This window comes from Scleropages formosus, chromosome 5 (assembly GCF_900964775.1).
Source record: "Scleropages formosus chromosome 5, fSclFor1.1, whole genome shotgun sequence".
Lineage (NCBI taxonomy): Eukaryota > Metazoa > Chordata > Actinopteri > Osteoglossiformes > Osteoglossidae > Scleropages > Scleropages formosus.
The window spans coordinates 22,653,602-22,674,742 of record NC_041810.1 but is presented as its reverse complement, the minus strand read 5'-3'; the positions used below and the strand labels follow the sequence as shown (position 1 = coordinate 22,674,742).

General features: G+C 51.3%; 1 protein-coding gene across 4 annotated transcripts in view; it reads left to right on the top strand.

The window, feature by feature from the left end:
• The window catches only part of LOC108942194 (neuron navigator 3-like), a 207,489-nt gene extending 191,676 nt beyond the window's left edge, over positions 1 to 15,813 (top strand). For all 4 annotated transcript variants that reach the window (XM_029252127.1, XM_029252128.1, XM_018765340.2 and 1 more), the window contains 15 exons: positions 212 to 323; positions 652 to 773; positions 2,343 to 2,518; positions 3,321 to 3,474; positions 5,068 to 5,254; positions 6,257 to 6,354; positions 6,466 to 6,561; positions 7,229 to 7,397; positions 7,742 to 7,977; positions 8,231 to 8,385; positions 9,312 to 9,383; positions 10,439 to 10,635; positions 12,366 to 12,484; positions 12,576 to 12,776; positions 12,875 to 15,813. In XM_029252127.1, coding sequence (XP_029107960.1) covers positions 212 to 323; positions 652 to 773; positions 2,343 to 2,518; positions 3,321 to 3,474; positions 5,068 to 5,254; positions 6,257 to 6,354; positions 6,466 to 6,561; positions 7,229 to 7,397; positions 7,742 to 7,977; positions 8,231 to 8,385; positions 9,312 to 9,383; positions 10,439 to 10,635; positions 12,366 to 12,484; positions 12,576 to 12,776; positions 12,875 to 12,991 — 2,211 coding nt within the window. In that variant the 3' untranslated portion in view covers positions 12,992 to 15,813. The remainder of the gene's footprint in view (positions 1 to 211; positions 324 to 651; positions 774 to 2,342; positions 2,519 to 3,320; positions 3,475 to 5,067; positions 5,255 to 6,256; positions 6,355 to 6,465; positions 6,562 to 7,228; positions 7,398 to 7,741; positions 7,978 to 8,230; positions 8,386 to 9,311; positions 9,384 to 10,438; positions 10,636 to 12,365; positions 12,485 to 12,575; positions 12,777 to 12,874) is intronic.
• Positions 15,814 to 21,141: the final 5,328 nt, after the last annotated feature.

The window sequence follows — 21,141 nt, the reverse complement described above, 5'->3', positions numbered from 1 at the left end:
CATCGTTGTGTCATGAGTACAAATATGTAAAGTCAATCTTTATGCTCGTTATGAAAGGGTTAGGAGTTCTATGCTTTCAAGTCGCTCATTGTAATGAATGTTAGGTCGTGCGTTTCGTATTTTATATTCGTATTTTTTATGTGTCGCTTGATGATCGCATGGGAGCTGGTGGAAGTGTGGTTTTATAACTTGACCGCTGGTTTCTCCTCAGGAATCTGAACTGGCTGAGCTCAGGGAGACAATCGAGGCGCTCAAAGCCCAGAACACCGATGCCCAGACGGCCATACAGGTGGCCCTCAATGGGCCTGACCACCAGCACAAAGGTACTGCAGCTGGAGGCTGTTGTGGCGAGGTGCATCTGTGACTCTTTAACACGGGAAACGTACCCACAGCACGTACCTCACTGGGAGTCCTAGTAACTATAGAAATCTCGACACCTCCCGCCGTGTGGTCTGTAGTCGCTCTACAGCGACGCTTCCCAGCCGCTTCATCGCAGTAAATCTCTGATGTGCGGCAATAGATATGAATTTTATATCTTCTTTTTAATATCACCATAGCGCCTCATTTGCGTTAGTGTCCTCAGGAGGATGTTTTTTTTTTTCTCCTTTGGAATTGGATCGTGGTTGATGGTTGCCATGGCGATGTTTCCAGACCTGAGTATCCGGCGGCAGCATTCCTCTGACAGCATGTCCAGCATCAACAGCGCCGCCAGTCACTCCAGCGTGAGCAGCACTGCGGACGCAGAGGCCAAGAAGAAGAAAAAGAAGAGCTGGGTAGGTGTGGAGGTGTGGGCGGGAAGGGGGCTGGGAGGGGGACGGTTGCGGTGTTAGGATCTGAAGGTGTGTGGTGGGCAGAAAGTGAGAAGGATGAGCGAGGGCTTCGTGTGAAGGTGATGGTGGTGAACGGTCCGTGGGTCCACAAGTCGGACCCTTCGTGTTCTTCTCTACGAATCACAGACTTGTTCAGCCATCGCTTCAGAAATCTAGCTCTGCTGGGTGCTCCACCAAGAGCCACCATGAAGGATACTGTGCTTTCCGTTGTGCACAAGATGTTCTGCTGCATAGCGATACTGAGAAACTGTAAAATTTATTACACAGCATAATACACTTGGTGGAGTTAAACATGGACGTGTATGTTCTGCCCCTGCATTTTCCAGTGGAATATCATCAGAAGACCAGTTTTAATGTGTGGAACATGTTTCGTTTCATTCAGGGAACACACTCAGTAGCCAAAGCTAAAATCCTGCGCTGTTTCCCTAAGACCCAAAGTCCAGTCGTGTTGAATCGCGAGAGCACAACGAGCCACGCCCACATCTGTCTTGATTGGTTGTTCATTTCAGGGGTGTCCTTAAACAACCTCTACGTTTAGATTTAAATGTTCGATGAACTCATTTAACGAGACAGCAGAGCACTGTGACACACACACACACTATGGCCAATTGGAATGGAATCACTAATTAACCTGAAACACACCTCTTTGGACTGTGGGAGGAAACCTGAGCACCCAGAGGAAACACACATGAGCAGAGGGAAGGCATTCAAGTTTGATACAGACTAAATGAGGACAGGAGCTGTGAGGCACCAGCGCTATCTGCTGTGCCACCATGCTGCCCTCTATGGCTGGAACAACTTCTCACGCACATCAGACGATTAATATGGATGGAGAGACGCAGAGGAAGCAATTCCCATCTACTTGACAACAGATATGCGTGAAGTACGACTCAAAAAACTAAAAGTGAAATCTAACATTTGGGGCATGGAGTGAAGTGGGAGGCGCAGAACATAAAATATCGAATAAACATCAGCTGCAACCACATCTCATCCACATCTCACATTCTTTTTCAGCATCACATTGAGGTTAAGGAATAATTCTCCTGCTCCCTGTGTTTTCAATCTATACTTTCTAGGAGCCCTGAAATATTCACCAGCGCACTTCCTATGGCTCCCTTGTCATAGACCTCGAAAGATGAAACTGTTTTCTTGATGTTTTCTATAAATTATGCACTGTTTTCAGTAGAATGCTAAACTGTAACTACACTTTTAACAAATCAGTCTATTATAAGATATACTTCTTGAGCTCTGGCTTCCGTAACGGTGAATTACGCGCTGCTGATTCCACGAGACGTTTTCACAGTAGGAATGTTGCAGAGGAAGACGGAAGCGTTATTGGCCGATCTTGACGTCTCCGGATGCCGCACCACGTTAAACCCTCTCGCCGGTCTTCCGGCTCTCTGCTCGGCTCCCCTCTCGCCGGCCCGAAGCAGGCCGGTCGGACGCGTCCCCTGGGCTCGGTTACCGCAGGGGGTAAACGGTAGCTCCTCTCACTCACGCTTCCTGTTGCAGCTGCGCAGCTCCTTCAAGCAGGCCTTCGGCAAGAAGAAGAACGCCAAGCCGCCGTCGCCCCACTCGGACACAGAGGAGCAGATCCTGGACTCCTGCACGCCCTCCTCGCCCAAGCTGCAGCCCGCCGCCAAGCAGGGCGGTGTCAGCCTGCTCCGGGTCTCGCCCTCCACCGCAGAGTGAGTGTGCATTGACGTACACCTCTGCCCTACACGCGCGTGCGCGCGCACTTGCATGCAACTGAATCCCCTACTCTGCACATACTAATAGTGTTCGGGAAGAAAACTTGTACAGGTTTTGAATTTGAAACCTCATATCGAGTTGTCAGGTGAGAACGGTAACCCACCATAATGGGCTCTCACCTCCCGCGTTCCTTAAGCGGAACGTCGTCACGCCGCTCGCTCGCTTAGGTGAGAAGGCCCTTTGGGTTCTCTGTCTGGACAGAATCATTTCTCACGGAGCGGTCCGAATGCCGGCAGCAGCGTTTAGGCTTGCGGACACGTTGATGAGGCAGCTTGAGTTTGATTGCTTTGGCCTTTCAAGTCGGTTTGATTGACAGCCCTGTAATAGCCGTGGCTGTAATCTCGCCGTGGTTGACGGCCACGTCTGGCGTGGATTTACCTTATTCGTACCGACTTGTAGCAAGGTGCGAACTGCCCGCTTCCACGCTTGTTTGAGAATTAATTAATACGGGCATATCATCGGTGTGTGTGGCATTAATCGGTGTGTTTGGTAGCATGCAGTCTGTGTGTGTGGAATCATACGATAAATGCATGTGGAATCGTGCGGTCAGTGTGTGGAATCGGAAGCAATCAGCCAAGGCCTGGTGTGTGCAGTGAGCAACTCCGCTGGGCCCGGTGTTCAGTGACTCATGTTCACTCACAAATGGAACTCGACGTGCCCCCGGCAGCGTCGGTTCTGTTGCGACGTGCTCAGGCTGCGTGGCCCGAGGTCAACTCTGCACCCCTCCCCTCCCTCCAGCCTCTGCGAATGTACCGAGGCAGAGGCCGAGATCATTCTGCAGCTCAAGAATGAGCTGCGGGAAAAGGAGCTGAAGCTGACGGACATCCGCCTGGAGGCGCTGAGCTCCGCCCACCATCTGGACCAGATCCGCGAGGCCATGAACCGCATGCAGGTCTGCAACACGCTGTCGTACCCGCCGACCCGCCGTAGGATGCGCGTATTCGCACTCGCCGGGTGCTGCTGACAACTACTTTTACACTTTGTGGCTTTTCTAATCGAGGTTCGCAATATAAACGAAAATATTAAAATCGCACGACTTACACCTCCTCGTGACCTGTGAGATGTGTGAAAACAGGTATATTAATAACACTTTCTGCTCAGGTGAACTTCTCATCTCTCTTGAAAACACCCCCCCACCCCACCTACGCACTTCCGTCTTGCTTAGCGCTAAGATCTGTAGTAAGAGTGACTAGGGATGCTGCATATGAAGCCAGTAACACGGTATACTTTACCGTTCCATTATTACTTGGTGTTGCTTCATCGCGAGCAGTCCGTATCTCCCAGAATCTTTTTATAGCTGGAGACATCATTGCATTTTCAAATGAATTTCTATACGTTGGTTCCCGCGTGAGTTTTGTAGGAGGCCGAGTGCATATTTGCCGTCATTGCAGTCAGCGGGGATTACCCCTTTGCATCCAAATGTTATTTTGTTTTTAATATAAAGATATTGAAGTTCAAATGTGCGCACGCACACACGCGCTCTTCTGTTCGTAAAGTAGTGTCGTCCCTGAGCCGTGCCGTTTCGCATTCCTGCCGAGTTTAATAAATGCGACGTTCTAAGAGACCGGTCCGCTGCAGAGGCGATATCGATGGAGTGTTTCCCTCCTTCATATGGAAGATAAACCTGCTGCTGTCAGAAGGGACATAAGCCCTGGAACCGTAATAATGTTCCAGAAAAATCTTAAATAAGTGAAAATTAAAGTAATCCACCTTGACCTAGTCTCCTGTTCGGTCCGGTCCTGTTCTAAGGTACCAGGTAGACTTGCTGGAAAGGTTACATGGACTCAGATTATATTACATTACATAGATTTAATTGAGAAAAAGTAAGATTTTTGCCTTTAATTATAAAGGAAATTGTGGGTTTTAATTTGTATCGCATTAGCACACTCACTAGCTGATATTTAAGAGTCACTAAAATTGGTGTTTCTTTATAGTAGTAAAAAAAAAAAAAAAAAAAAAGAGTTTATAATTTTTGGTCACAAAACATTGATACGTCATCATGGCCCAGTTCAGCTCGTGGTCCTGAACAGTCTGCTAGTCCGGTCCCCCCTTTTCCGCTCCCCGGTCAGAATCGGTCGCGTTTGGACTCGGCCTTGAACTGGATTTCGGCTCAGTGCCGCAGCGGAGCTTTGAAAAAGGCGCAGGGCTAAAGCACGGCCGGCTGGTCCTGTAACGGGAAAAGAGAGCGGAGAAAAGCAGACATTCCGAGTTAAAATAAAAACACGTCAGAACTGTTAATGCAGCCTGTCCTGTTCACGCGCTCTTTCGGGCCCGGAAACGTAGGGTTCTGTAAAGACGAAGGAACTCCGCTACAGTGGCAGCGTTGCTTATTTCCCATCGTGACATGTGGTGTGTAAAAGATGAGATTATCAAGTCCTTTTTTTCCATCTTCTTTCTCCACTTGGTCTCCCTGTAGGCTGCTGCTGTCCCCAGTTTCCTGTCTGTGTTGGTTCGCTGTCTGAAGAAAGTGTCTGTCCCTTCGCAGAACGAAATTGAGCTCCTGAAGGCGGAGAACGACCGGCTCAAGTCCACGGGAAGCAACACCCCCGTAGCCACCCCGGCCAAAACTGCCCGCCCCCCCTCGGAGACTTCCAGCACCTCCTCGTCCTCCTCGCGTCAGTCGCTGGGACTCTCGTTGAACAACCTCAACATCGCTGACACCATTATGTCCGGTAAGAAAGCACCCGAAACATTGAGCTGTGCCGCGGACGGGAAGGACACCCGGCAGTAGTGTCAGCGAGAGCCCCCCGTTGTCGCCGGAGCGTGCGAGAACATGCGAAACATCGCGTCACCTCTTCTAATCCAGGTTCCACTTGAAACCAATTTACGCTCTTCACACTCGTTGTACTCGAAGATACGCGTTTTCAAAACATCATCTCGAGCAGACTTTCCGAGGTGAAGTGGCGCTTGCGCAGCCGACGGGGTCAGTTAAACCACGTAGCCCGACCTTTACCGCTTCACCCCGCGAGAGCAACTCGTTTACGTCCCAGTTTCACGGGGAGGGAGGAACTCCGAGAGGCGGTTCCGAGCGCTCCGCTCCTCGTAAAAAGGCAAGCGACGGATCGTCAGACGTGCCCTCCCTCTGGCAGCAGGGTCCGCGCTCGCGCTGTAGCCGTAATGACGACTTCTCGACAAGTTGCTCGTTGTCTCCTGGGAAATGTTCTCTTTGAGCTTCCGAGGAGGTTCCACTGAAAACCCCGTTGGAATAAGATGCGCAATTATCGTTTTTAATCGAGGATGTTTTTAGAAGTTTAACGATCTGAATGTATTGCTAGTGATGGATTAAAGGGGCAACTGGTAGCCTATTGCTTAGAGCTTCTGCCTTTGGTGCCAAAGGTTGCAGGATCAAATCCCACCTCTAGCTGTAGTACCCCTGAGCAGGGTACTTAGCCTAAATTGCTCCAGTTAAATGACCCAGATCTATGAATGGGTAAATAATTATAAGGTCACTTAGATTGCAAGTCACGTTGGAGAAAAGTGTCAAATAAATGAGTAAATGTGTCCAATATCTGGTTGTAATGTGTACAATCTGGTGGTCAGTCATGTGTTAGTAGTACTTTGTTTTGGAGTCATAATGTTGTCTGCTGGGGTGACGTGTCCCACGGGTGTTTCGGACGACCACATTTTGAGCGATTTTCCCTCAAAACTCACTGGTTCTGGTTCTGCTCTTGCAGATATTCTCCTGGATGATGGGTACGAAGGCAATTTGCGCAAGGAGGGACGCAGCGTGCGAATCGTGGTGACCATGAACAACAGCGCCAACAGAACCAAGGTGACTGAGCTACATGGGAAAAACACTGTTCATCACAGTATGGTTATTGATGAGCTCCAGGTGAGTGCAACGGTCGTGATGCAGAAAAGCGCATTGTGTGTTCTGCTTCAGGATTTCAAGAGCCAGGAATACCTCATTGGGTCCATTGGGGTCAGTGGAAAGACCAAGTGGGACGTGTTGGATGGAGTTATCCGGCGCCTCTTCAAGGTAAAGCACCACGCCTTCCTCGCAGGTGCTTTACTGCTTTCCGGAACTCGGCCCTTTGTTCCGGCCCATAAGCTCTCCCCTGCAGTGGAGCAACTAACCACACACACGCACACATCATCTGAAACCGCCTGTCCCATGCGGGGTCGCGGGGAGCCAGAGCCTAACCCGGCAGCACAGGGCGTAAGGCTGGAGGGAGAGGGGACACACCCAAGACGGGATGCCAGTCCGTTGCAAGGCACCCCAAGCTGGACTCAAACCCCATACCCACCGGAGTGCAGGTCCCGGTCCAACCCACTGTGCCACCGCGCCCCCCGCAACTAAACATTAATCATGAAAACTGTGGTAAAATACTCACTGGGAGTGAACCTCTGTTATAATACTGTAGTACTGCAGGGTATTATTTCCTGCGGCACTCAGAGGACGGGAGCTGCAATCCTCTCAGGTGCTCAAATTGGTACCGTGAATGTTCACGCTCTACACCACCGGGGGGGAGGGTGCATTAACAAGATTAAATATCCTGCCGTGGAAATTTTCTAAAATAAAGCTCAAACAAAAACAACAAAAGAATAACGAAAAAATAACATCAGTGTTAATGAGGGAAAGTTAGCAAGTGAGCAACGTGAGACGTTTGGACACCTGATCCTCAGTCTCGCTGCGTCTCTGGCAGGAGTACGTCTTCCGCCTGGACCCTCTCACCAGCTTGGGCCTCGGCTCGGACAGCATCGTGCGCTACCGCCTGGGGGACGTGGTGCGTTGCCACGGCTCGGAGCTGCCTGAGCTGCTGCCCTGCGGTTACTTGGTGGGGGACAACAACACCATCATCGTAAGCCTCAAAGGTAAAGACCCCCTGTCACTGCAGGACAGGCACTGCTGAGGCAATGTGAGGCAGGAGCGGTAAAGTCACTTTGACACGATCCTGCGTTGGTTGGCGGTGGTCCGTTTCTTGCTGGCGATCGTCGTTAGCGGGGATCCTGTCCCGTTCTGTCACTCGGTTGCTTCGTAGACACCTGAGGGAAGGGGCTGTTTTGGCCTCTGGCTAAAGATGTTTGCACGTGGGGATGCCCTCTGTTCACTGAACGGTGCTCCTTTTTCACAGGCTGAGCACAGGTGCAGTGCCAGGTGGCACATGACTGACTCCATCACTAGTCTTACTTCGGGTCCCGTTTGCGTTCTTGCCCAGGCGTCAAGGAGAACAGTATCGATGGACTGGCCTTCGACACACTCATCCCCAAGAGCATCATCCAGCGGTACCTCAACCTGCTGGTGGAGCACCGGCGCATCATCCTGTCCGGACCCAGCGGCACCGGGAAGTCCTTCCTGGCCAGCAAGCTGGCCCAGTACATCGTGGCCAAGTCGGGCCTAGAGGTCACAGAGAGCAGCCTGGCATGCTTCAATGTGGACCAGCAGTCCAGCAAGGTAGCATGTGCACCCTGTCATCTGATGTCATCTCAACATGCTTATGAAAACACCCAGTGCTTCCCATCTCTTCCAGAAATAGAAGTAGCACAAGTGTACACATTTTTTCTTCTCCCTTTGTGTTTATCTTTGTGCGATGTCTGCGGAACCAAAACAGCAGGTCGCGTACGCTTTCGAGTTTCACCAAGGCTGCGTTCGTAGACCAGGGTCACTCAGTCAGTCGGACACTTTGCGCGTTTACTTTTCTGCTCAGGATCTGCGGCAGTACTTGTCCACCCTGGCAGAGCAGTGTAACTCAGAGGACAGCGACACGGAGGTCCCCACCGTGGTCATCCTGGACAACCTCCACCACGTAGGATCCCTGAGCGACATCTTCAACGGCTTCCTCAACTGCAAGTACAACAGGTGGTGAGTGTGTTGTGCCCGCAGACAGCTTGCGGTCATTCCGCTCTCTTATAAATCGTACGCGGACGTCAGATCTAGAATTTGCAGAGCAAGAACAGCTTTCCTGTATCTGAAGAACATGTGGAAGTTAAAACAATTAGCACTCCACACGAAGGTCAGGATTTCCAACTCAAATGTCAAGTCTGTTCTTTTGTATGGAGCAGAAACTTGGAGAACAAGAGTGGCCACCAGGAAAAAAAAAAATACAAACCTTTACGAATACCTGTCTGAGAAGAATCCTCCAGATCTGCTGGTCAGACACCGTTAGCAACATGGAACTTTGGGAAAGAACAAACCAAACTAAAATTCAGGAGGAAATACTGAAAAGAAGGTGGAGGTGGATTGGCCATACTCTGTGCAAACTGAAAACTGAAAACCAGTATCACGAGATAGGTGCTGACCTGGAACCCCTGGGGAAAGAGAAGAAGGGTGTGACCGCGCGACATCTGGCCCAGGGATCTTGAAGCTGACACCAGGATGCTAGGATACACCTGGAGCCAGATAGAGAAGAAAGCACAGGGCAGAGATGCCTGGAGAGCCCTTGTTGGCAGCCTGTGCCCCAAGAGGGGTGGGAAGGTGTTGATGATGATGATGATGATGATGATGATGATGATGATGATAAATCGTTCATTGTTTTCTCCTTAAGACGCAGTGATTTTGACCTTTGGCTCTAGTAATAATGTATAATGCTATGAGTGGTGCACAATTCCCGTGTCTAGACATTTCAACAGACATCATTATTTCCCAGGACTAACGCTGGGATTTAAAGTGACGAGAACCTTGATTGTAAAACTTACGTGCATTTGCTGAGTCATCTTCATTAGCGCTCCCTTACCTGTAATTGCTGAGTCGTTTGTTGAATTGCCTTTACTGCCATCGTATCTTTTTAGCCCCTACGTCATTGGGACCATGAGCCAAGGGGCGTCCTGTTCACCCAACCTGGAGCTCCACCACAATTTCAGGTGTGCTTCGGCCTCCGTCGCCGTATCCCAGAATACGGGGGTAGGGGGGTGTCTGCGTATATTCATGACAGTTATTCTCAGCGGGCTCAGTCGAACCTCAGATTTTTCTCTCAGAATGCTGGATGTGGGCTAAACTTTGAGTAAGGATGTAACGTCTTCAACGTATGGATTAATTTCTGTTCTTGTCACCGTAGTTCACGTTTCACCCTAAACGTGTTCATAGATTGTAAATCCGTAACAGTTGCGCTGTTTTTCCTTTACACCTTTGTGTGAAAAGCATTCTTAGTGCGCCGTCTTAACGCAGTGCAGTTCCCTTTGGCGTAGAAAGATTAAAAGCTGTGTGTGTGTGTGTGTGTGTGGGTGTGCGCGGAAAACACTCATTTACATGGCTGATTGAGGACAGTAATGGGCCCAAATGGACAGATAAAGCAGTAATGGGGTGAGACGGTACTTATATTTTATGAGTAAATTACATGCTTTGTTCGCTGTGAAGCATTTTTTGTGCACCGCGCACTGCTGATAGACCTCCAGAGGGTTTCCTGCAAAAGACTCCAGTCACAGGAAATCACCCGGTGTCTTGTCCAGCTCACATGGTGGGAACATGTAGATCCCAGGAGGTCAAAAGTGACCCTATTGCAAGGATTAGAAGTGACAACCAGTCAAGAAAATTACATCACCAAGTGAGGACTTGTGGGTGAGCAGAGCCCCCCCCCCCCCCCCCCACACACACACACACACACACACACACGCACACATAGCAGATGCAGTGTTTAGGCGCCAACAGTCGGGAAGACAAAAAAGGGAAGTGATTTATTCACAAAGCACAATCAACACAACGGGTTTTGAGCCCTAGAATAATGAGAGAAAAATGAAAAGAGGGAATCAAAGGCTTTGAAAAACGGAGGAGTTGAAGAAACGTGTCTGCAGTAAAGCTTCTTGCACTCCTTCTGGAAGAGCGGTGCATCATGGGTGGAACACGGGAATTACCGCCCCTGTATAGTAATTACGTGTATGTAAAACGTGCACCTGATTGTCCCCGTTATCCTTCTCGGCAGATGGGTGCTGTGCGCCAACCACACAGAGCCGGTGAAGGGCTTCCTGGGCCGCTACCTGCGGAGGAAGCTCATCGAGACCGAAATCGAAAAAAACGTGCGCAGCAACGACCTCATCAAGATCGTGGACTGGATCCCAAAGACCTGGCAGCATCTCAACAGCTTCTTGGAGGCGCACAGCTCTTCTGACGTCACCATTGGTTGGTATCGCCTCCGTCGGGTCCGAGCGCCGTCGATTGACTCGAAACCTCCAGGGATGAGCGGTTTCGCAATACGTGCGCGCACATCTCTCGCGCAAACGCGGTCCCGTTCGATGAAGTCCTGCTCCGGTGGCCCGTGGCGACATTACTCTGCGTTTACAATTGACCGGTTGAGTGACGTTCACACACATCAAGCGGTCATCTTACTTGAGTGCGCTGTACACACGTGTAAGAGGGATGTTCAGCCTTGAGCTCATGCTGTTCTCCGCAGCAACACACCCCGGTAAATTGCTTACGAGGATTTTCCCTTTTACGCAGCTAGGTCATTTTTACGGCAGCAATTCAGGGTAACTGCTTTGAGGAAGGACCCTGCAGCAGGATGTGGGATCCAAACCTCAGTGCTTCGACGGACATAAATTACGAACGTGTAACAGCTGACTGTTTTTAAAATGATTGTGGGAAGTGTGTGTATTTTAAGGTGAAAAATTGTCTGCTTTTATTGGTGGTGGCTTGAACATGGGGAGCAGAGATGCTTTAAACAGAGGGTGATGGGGAACCCGCCCAACCCCCCCGGGGTGCATGAGCCAATGGCCACAGTCATGTAAACAGCTTAGGAATAAATACACCTTATAGCAGTGTAAATAAAGCCTTCGTGTCATGGTCAAAGACTATTTAGTTCAGGGGGGTCCAGCACTAATCATTAATGTGAACTGGTCTGAGGGCCACGTGTGTAAAAATCAGTGATTTACACACACATTGGCTGAAGCCGCTTCTCCTGAGTGGGGCTGCGGCGAGCCGGAGCCCAACCCAGCAGCACACGGCGTAAGGCCGGAGGGGGAGGGGACACACCCAGGACGGGACGCCAGTCCGTCGCAAGGCACCCCAAGCGGGACTCGAACCCCGGACCCACCGGAGAGCAGGCGCAGGCCAAACTCGCTGTGCCACCGCATCCCCCCACAGTGATGTACTGAATCTCTAAATTGAAAGAATGGCATTTATTTTACATATGCTCATTTAGTTGACACTTTTCTAGGAAGTGACTTGCAATGTCAAATTCCTTAGTTATTTACCCATTTATAAAGCTGGGTAATTTTACAGGTGCAATTTAGGGTAAGTACCTTGCTCAAGGGTACTACGGCTGGAGGTGGGAATCAAACCCGCAAAGACAGCAGCTCCAACGACTACACTACCAGCTGTCAATTTTAATGGTGTAGTGAAGCGATACTGGACACGTGGCCTGCTTTAACAAGATGCAGTATCTTCAGGTACGGTAACAGTACCCTGTCCTGTACCTGATTAGACACCTTGGTTCCGCAGTACTGGCTTGAACTTACTGTGGTAAAAACCACCACAGAAACAGCTCTTTTCACATCCTAGTTGTACTGCACATGTTATCTACGTGTAAAGACTAAGCGATATGGGGCGTCTCTCTTTGCTGAGCACTGCATTTACAGCAGTTATTGATCATAATTAGCATATTGGGCAATTAAAGCATAACGTTGAAAGACAAGCTAGAAGTAATACTTTTATTGCAAATATTATAAAATACATTGTCATCTTTGTGAATAAAATTCCCCTTATTTAGGATTCTCATTTAATATGAGGTCACACGCTGGTTGTTTTTCCGCTGAGCTACTTTACCGCGCTGATCGGGGGAGGGGCCTATTTGATTGACAGGCTGTACGGGCACTGACAGGGCACTGATACTGAAAGGTGTTGCTTCCTTAAAGGTCCCCGGCTCTTCCTGTCTTGCCCCATGGATGGAGACAGTGCCAGAGTTTGGTTCACCGACCTGTGGAACTACTCTCTCGTCCCATATCTGCTGGAAGCCGTGAGGGAGGGGTTACAGGTGAGCCTGGAGACGTGAGACAGGAGCCGTTTCGCTCTCGGCGCCAGAGCCTCCGAAATGTTACGTCTCCGTGTTCCTGTCCCGTCTTCAGCTGTACGGCAAGAGGGCTGCGTGGGAAGACCCGTCTAAGTGGGTGATGGACACCTACCCCTGGAGCTCCGCCTCCCTGCAGCACGACTGGCAGGGTCTCCTCCGGCTGCGGCCGGAGGACGTCGGCTACGACGGCTTCGGCGCCAAAGAGGGGGCCTCGTCCAATCCGGTGTCTCAGAGCGAGAGCGAGGGCGACCCGCTGGTGAGGCCGACGGGTTCCCGGGACGTTTTCTCCTCCGAGCGCTCCGGCTCGGGGCTCCTGCTTCTTTCACTAAGCCGCCGCCCCCTCTCCCGCTCCAGATGACCATGCTGATGAGGCTGCAGGAGGCTGCCAACTTCTCGAGCGCCCAGGGCTGTGACGGTGACGGTGAAGGTGCCAGCTGCCACGACGATTCCTCCATGGAGTCCACGCTGTAAAGGGCGCAGCCCCACGGGGGGGTCTCCGAGGAGGGGGGAGCCGAGTGCCGTTTTGACCGGAGAGTCGTCTCAGTGGCGCTGCACCCCGGAGTGGGACGGGAAGGCTTAGGAGCGAGGGGTTAAGGGTTCGGGTTCGGGTTCGGGTTAGGGTTAGAGAAGGGGAAGGCGCGCGTGGCCACGAGGACACTGCGTTTAGATCGAGTTGATTGAGTTCACGTTTCAGTGCATTTACTGGCACATTGTGACACTTGGTGTCAAAGTGTAGGATGAGTGCGGTGGGAATACGTGCGTGTGTGTGTGTGCGTGTGCGTGTGTATAGTGTCTGGAAACTGGAATTTAAATTTGAGTTTCTTCACTACGGACGTCTGCTGGGCAAATATTAATTTTGTTCCGTTTACTGAGGTGCTATGGAGACGGGCGTTACCAGTAGCCCGATGCGGACCTCGGCCGACCCCCGCGGGGCTGCGCACGTCACTACGCCAGTCTGAGGTTTACATGTCGCCGCCTCTTCAGCGACGCAACATCTGGACAACAGCTACTGTGAAATGCGGGACGGCGCCGACGACTGGACATCTCTGCCATGTGCCCAGTTGAACTCATCCTGTGTGTTTGGGGTTTATGTTGCGTGTGGAGGGCGGTGTGCCAACGCAGCTGCTCAACGGCGAGAGAATAGAGATTGATTTTATTATCATTATTATTATTACTGTTGTTGTTGTTGAAACGCTTCTCAAAGAGTCTGATGTAAGGAGGGAACAAATGTGACAACGGTGCTTTCTCACTGCCTTAAACATATGAACACACGTGTGTTAGAGGGGTGCGATGCGGCGTCTGAACCGCAGGTCCGCGAGACCGTGCCTTGAGCATCAGGGGCACCGGGTGCGAACCTCTCTCCGTCCTCCCAGCGGAAGTGTTTTTGTGCGTCACTCAAGGAGGGCGACGGAGAAGATGCTGGACGATCCTTCCCACGATGCCCCGGGACCGCCAGCCTCGACTTGTAATTTCACCGTGGTAAAACTGTACGAGAAAACACGGCCTCGAGGGCCACGTAAGGGTAGGGTGGGAATGGTAGGAATACCGGTGTATAAAGGGTAACGGGGCTGGGAGCGGGCGAACTGACTAGCGGAGCACATTTTTTTCTTTCCGTTTTAAGACGAGCAGGAGCACAAAGCGGGAAAGGGCCGAAAGCGCCTCGTTCGAGTCCGCGGTGCGTAGGAGGTGAAGTGCGTCGCGTTGTGGGCGACCGAGTGACGTCGCTCACGTAGTTTTAAGTTCGACCGAATTCCTTTCCCGTCGGAAAGCTTGCGGTTCCGACGGCGCCAGGAAACTGTAAATAGGACACGTCGCACGAGAGCTCGAGAAACTGCACCCGTCGGAGCGTGCGCGCGCGTGCCACGCTTAACCGCTGACAATTTTTTTACACTTCTTGCGCAAGCAAAGGGAAAAAATAAGAAACTGTTGTAGACGGCTGTCTTGTGCCGGTCGGGCGTTCGGCCTTCGCCGGAGCCGCATCGCCTGCTAACGCATGTTCCGCTTCGGTCACGTTTCCTCACATCCTGCAGTCAAAGACGCGGTCAGAGGAAGAGAGCATGCCGCACCGTGCTGTACCTCTTTATACCGCGGCGCGTGGAAATGAACCGTCGACGCACCGATTGAAAAACGGCAGCGACACCAGAGTAACGGCACCTTCCGCCAAAGAAAATAGCGGCTGCGTCCCTGATACGAGGACAAAGGTCCACGGCGAGAGTCCAGTGTGACGGCCCACGGTCACGCGCTCTCTCTTACTCTTACTCGCGCCAGCTGTTGGTCCCGTCAACGCAGCCGTCGCGCGAAATTCCCGCAGAACTCAGAGTAAATGTACTCGTGTGCATCGACTGAGAAGGAGCCGTTGACTTTCTGGACTCGTCGTCACTCCAGCTTAGCCGTGCACCGTTGGGCCCGGGTGTGGGGGGTGAAGGAAGGCGGGATCGGCGTTGACCGGCAACCGGTGCTACCACAAGTGCAGGAGACGTGACTGCGGTTTACTGCTCCCGCGTGCAGTCACTGGTGCCAAACCTCGGGACGATCCGGCTTTCTGCCGGCGACTTGCTGGCATCTCTCCCCCCGCCCTTCCTGCTCCCCCCGCGCCTCCGCTCGGCACACCCGGGACCAAGGTATACCTCTCGCGCCAAACGTGTGGTGCTAAGGTCACGCCTCACGGCCGACGGGCTCGTGCTGGGTCGATTCCGGGGTTTACGCCGTTAACGCCGATTCGCTCCTCCAGGGAGCCGTAACTAGTGAAGCACGGCCGGGCAGATCGCGTGCGAACAAAAGTACGGTACCCTGTTTCAGCCGCTCCGTCGTTGCTCTACCCGGCGCTTTGACCCGTCCCATTTCACCGAGTGTCGGTCCTGTTTTTATTTTCAAACATTGTCCTTAAATGTTTATATTTTGTACATTTCTATGTAACATATCATGTAAATAGACAGAGACAGCGATTTAAGTCATCCTGAAAATTTTGTAGTCTTTGTAAAGCCCTAATAAATGGTATTTGGTGTCCTGGAGCAAGAGGGACGACGAGGCTTTTCTTTCTTTTTCTTTCTTTCTTTCTTTCGTCGCTCTGTCCTCGCGGTCCTTTGGAGTCGTGCCGCTTTCTCCCTGTGTCCTGTTCCCTCAGCTCTCGGGGGCAGGCATTCTGTCAGCTGACTTATGAAACGTGTAAAAACTGATGAAATACCCCAAAAGTAGTGAAATAAAGCCAAGGCCATATTTTGGTGTCAAAAACTGTTAGATTTCGCTGATTTCTTTATAATGGGGAAAAAAATCAAAAACATTGCAACTGGAGATTCAAGGTTGCGCATCAATAATTTAGTTTGTTTTTTTTTTTTTTTTAATTATTTGGGCACTGTTTACGGCATCAGAATCTACCGTACTCAAACCATGCTCGAATTTAACGTTTTTTGTCGTGACTGAAAATGCAGTTTGCTGCCACCTAGTGGAAGGGCAGATGTACCTGACTTGACACTTTACTGCCGCCCCTGTGCTCGGTTTCTGCCGCTTTCTTTCACCTGCAATGGGTTTGAATTAGTGACGAAAGAACGGCGAACGGAACCTTCATATCAGACGTTAATAACGAAACTGAAAATGTCGTGGAGCTCCTTGCATTTGCATCTTCTGGAGGGAATTCCTCCCTGGACAAAACCCCCAGGGCGCAGTGTGACGGTGGCCTCCCTCCGACACGTGCGTAGCTCACATTGAGCGAGTCTGATGGAAGTGTGTCTGCGGGAACCCCTGTCGCCCCGCGTCTCTTACACACTGCAGCGTGATTCATTTATACAGCAGGGTATTTTTTTTTACTGTGGTGGCACAGTAAAAATAGGGTGGGGTGTCGGTGCAGATTCGGCTCGACCTGTGTGGAGTTTGCGTGTTGGAGGCTCCGGACCTCCTGCAACCTGGAGCAGGACAAATGGATAATGAAGATGGATGGATGGATGGACGGACGGACGTGTTCTTTCTGCGTCCATGCAGGGTAAGGTAACGGAATCAAAGGTAACACAGCAGAGAGCGGGATTTGAGCGAAGAACCTTACAGGCACCAGTTTGTCTCTGTTTTCATGTGTCTGACCAAACACTTCATACAGGCCCTTGGGAGAGTACGTTGAGCTTTTTATACCTTTTTTTAATACACCTCTCTGTTCTTTACAATTATACCTAACCATACTATATGGGGCGGTACAGAGGCACAGGGAGTACTGCTGCTGTCTCACAGCGCCTGGGTGGTGTGAGAGGACATGGGTTCGATCCCCACTCAGTCCGTGTGGAGTTTATGTTCTTGTGCCTGCCTGGGTTTCCTCTGGGTGCTCTGGTTTCCTCCCACAGTTCAAAGACATGCTGGTCAGGTTCCCCCACAGTGTGTGAGTGACAGAGAGAGTGTGTTCCACTGATGCATGGAGGAGTGACCCAGTGTAAGTAGTCTATCTAACAGTGTAAGTCTCCTTTGCAAATAAGGTGTGTGGGCTCAACACTACATAAAGTTCATTGGAAGTCACTTTGGAGAAAAGTGAATGAATGTAAAGGTAAACCTTCTCCTAAAGCATTTCCTGTCTGACCACATGATGGCGGCAGTGCGCTTTCTGAGAACTCCACACACACATTTTCAGAACCGCTTGTCCCATACGGGGTCGCGGGGAACCGGAGCCCACCCGGCAACACGGCGTAAGGCCGGAGGGGGAGGGGACACACCCAGGACGGGACGCCAGTCCATCGCAAGGCACCCCAAGCGGGACTCGAACCCCAGACCCACCGGAAACTGCATTGGATGCCGTTCATTGCCTGCCCTAACCTGTAGGAGGCGCTGTTGGAACAGATGTGGGAAAGTTGCGCTTGGTGTCCCTTGGCCTCCAGGTGAAGGAAGAGGAGGGGCGAGCAGACTGTCTTTGTTCTCTGCCTACGAAACCTCCGAACACCATGCCATGAACACACACCGCTGGTGTCAAATTATGACGCAAACACGTCACGTATCGGGCAGCGCTCTGAGATTTGACCCCCTAACTGCACTTTTCTTTCCCTTGGGCTGGGACGCGGTTTCTGCGGACGCGGCCGCCCGGCTCTTCCAAAGACCTCCTGAACCCCAGCTGTTGCAGCGACTCCTCCCCATGGGTCTGAGCTCAGAGCCCCGCAGGCTGGTCAGGGGAGCAGAGTGTTGAGAAGAAGCTCCTCATTAGAGCACAAAGGCTTTAACTGCCTCCAGCTGCCTCACGAAGGAGCCGCAATCAGCTCGACCCTCCCTCCTCATTTGTGTCCATTGTGTGTGAAATGAGGGTAATGGCATCCTGTCAGGGCTCTGTCCTGCGCAAGTGTGTGTGTGTGTGTTGGCCTTGAGCTCTTCTTCTCTCAGCTGAACTTCTGACCCGCAATAAAGGCTCTTGTTCCCTCTTCTTTACTCAGTCACTCCCATTAGTTGGACTCGTGGTGGTCCGGAGCCTGTCCAGGAAACACAGAGCAGAAGGCTAAGCAAGGTGCGCTCTGGACGCGACACCCGTCCACCGCAGGGTCGTGGCACGTCGAGTAGTACAGCAGACTGAGAGTCAGCAGTACATGAGAAATGTGTCTTTGGACTGTGGGAGGAAACCAGAGTACCCAGAGGAAACCAGCGAAGGTACGAGGAGAAGATGCAAACTCGACAGGGAATGAGCCAGCTTTGAACCTACACCCAGACGGTGCTGACTTGATACGGTGTTGAAAAGCAGTCTATCACACTGTGAATGAGTTGCTCTCCAGGGAGCTTCAACTGCAGGTGGCAGGAGAGAAGAGGGAGCTTTGGAGCCCCCCGGTGGACAGAGTTGGAACTGCGTGCCACGGTCCGCTGCCCTCGAGACCCAACTGCGCCCCCCCCCCTTCACCCCATTAAATGTTCTCGCAAGGCCATCTCCTGCCGTACCCCTCCGCACTGCTCCCCCCACCCCCAACGCCGCCCTTCATGCAGGCAGCTGAAAGAGTCCAGTGTGAGAAGACAAAAGGACCCCCTGGGGGGTGCATCTCGCAGGAGACAGTTGCTCGGTGTGTTCCGTTTTGGGGCTCTGTGGCCCCCGGCAGTGTCCCCTTACTGAACTGTTCGGCTCAGAAGTGTCAGAATGCTTTTTTGAGCCCCACCGCCACCAAAATACTCGCAGCTCCCCCCAAACTGCTCCGATGGGCCCTCTTGCCAATCAGTGTCGCGTCAGATAAACAGGGCGGATTATTACTGTCTAATTTTGTAACAGTCGCTTCTTGATCTGCATGAGTCAGCGTGGATTAATTGAAAAATGACAGGAACATTTTATCTTGGGAAGTGCCTAGTGGTGTGAGCGTCTCAGCTGCCCGTATTGCGCTCTCACACACACACACACACACACACACACACACACACACACACACACACACACGGCAGCGCACAGATATTTCAGTGGATTCTTCTCACCATAAACTGTATGGGCTTCGCCATTCAAAAACAAGTGTCCCTGAATGCTGCAATAAATGAAACAAAACACAGTAAAACAAAAGGAAAAGCACTTCCGGCAAAAGAAGGATGTCCTTCCTAAATATTACTTGAGTTTGTATGATGGTAAATTTTACTCTGAGATAATTCACATTTAACAGGAGCGCGAAAGGATTTGTAATAACTGCTTTATTAATGCGTCTTCTCATTAAAATATTCATTTAAATGTTTAATGCGTCCTTATGATTATGCGTGTTCTGTTACGAAGCCCAAATGAATTTATTAGTCGGTGCTGTTTCTTTGTACCGCTCTCTGTACGGTAATTGCTCTCGAATATCTCCCGTCTGGTGCTCAAGTGACTTCACGTCGCCAAGCGAAACGCCTCGCAAGGCCAGCGCTGAGCAGAGAAAGTGTGAATCTCTGCTCCGTGTTCTCGAGAACGTTCTTACCCTCGCGTTGACTCCGTCGCGTTCGCGTCGGTTTTCTCGCCATCTTTCAAGAGAAGGATGTAGCTCAAGATGTCGCCCTTGAAATGGTGCGCTTTCTTCCCCGAACGCGGTGCTGGAGACAACGCTCGTCTCCCGAACGAGCGCCGGAGATGCGGTACGGCGCAGGTGAAACTCCGAACTCTGCCTCCGCTCCCCGGCGCTTCTGCCGCCGGCCACGGAAGGAGGAGGCCGGAGGAGGCGTCCGCGGGGGGCCTGGGGTACGAGCGCATAATGGGTCGCACTTTAAATGTTATGTGGGCGAGAGGGAAGGAGCGGTGCCTCCTATCTTCACGCATTAACGTCAGCGTCCCCCACGGATCCACCTTCTTGTCTGGCTGAAGGTTAGGTGCCAGGACTGTTTATGGCAACAGAGGTGAGTCAACCCCTCCCCCCCCCCCACCTCCTGCGACTCATTGAGTTGAGTTCTTAGTCTCCTCACATGCGTGGGAGAAGAGAGCACTTGTTACCGCACAGAATCGCAGCTCAAAGCCCTTAGTCTACAAGCCATCAGTAAGTTCATTTAATGAAGAACCTCGGCCATCCGTGCCCTTTCCTGCCGCTCCAAGGCGCGGGTCTAGTCGATATCTGAGTCCGTGTTGCAATGACATGAGTTCCATGCTCTGTCGTGATGCCGATCGGGTACGAGGACCTCTGGAGCTCTCGGAAAGAGCACGCAAGCGCTTCTTGTTCGGCCGCTTCGGACGGCGTCCCGTTCCCTGGCACCTGACACTCTGGAAGTTGTTGGTTTGAATCCCGCTCTTGCTCTATTACCCTGGATCAAGGTGCGGAAGGTGGACAAAACAGAATCACCTAACAACATATTAATATATAAAACAGCTCACGATATGCTTGTACGAAGGACCTAACAAGGAGTACGACCACCCTTTGCCTTCAGAACCACTTCAGTCCTTCCTGGAATTCTGTCAACTCATCTGTCCTGAGGGACACTGCAGCGGAACCCCCCCCCCCCCCCCATTCTTTGAGGGATAGAGGAGGTGGAAATGGACGTTGTGTCTGACTTTATCCTGGTTTATGAAACAACTAGTTTGCAGGGGGCACATGGTGCTGTAAAATGGCCTCGTGTTTGTTGTACGACAGGTACCGGACCACGTTACTCCTTTCCGTTGCTCAGGGCTACAGGTTTTTCCCTCTTTTGTGTTGGCCTCGGAAATAAGAACTTTCCAAACTGCAGCACTACAACAATTTCCAGCTGCGTGAAGCACCCTATGCATAGTTTTTGTTTATGGGTTACGGAGGTACTCGGTCAATTCTGTTGTAATTTTTGAGGCTGTACTTTTGTGGCATTCAGCAACTATTCTATGAAAGATGCACCTGCAACTATTTTCCCTCTTCGGAATTCTGTTCGTTGCCTGCGGAGGAAATTCGAACAAAGGACCCAAGATTGGAGAGAGTATCGTACCCTGTCCCCTGTCCCCTGTGTCAGAGTCTAGGGAGTCTCCCCGAGCATCCAATGCATACAGAGTATTATATAGGTCTAGAAATGCATCCTACATACATGGTTCTCACTGGCTTTCTTTCCGCACGATCAACGTGTGCTCAGCTTGTTTCCTTCTAATTTCGTACTGACTTATCTGCTACGTTTCCCACAGGCTAAAGTGAGGTATGCGCATCATATAGCAGGCACCCTACGCCCCTTCAGCTCATCTCTTAGCCTTCCAGCATCATTTATTTTCTTGTTTTTTCACTCCC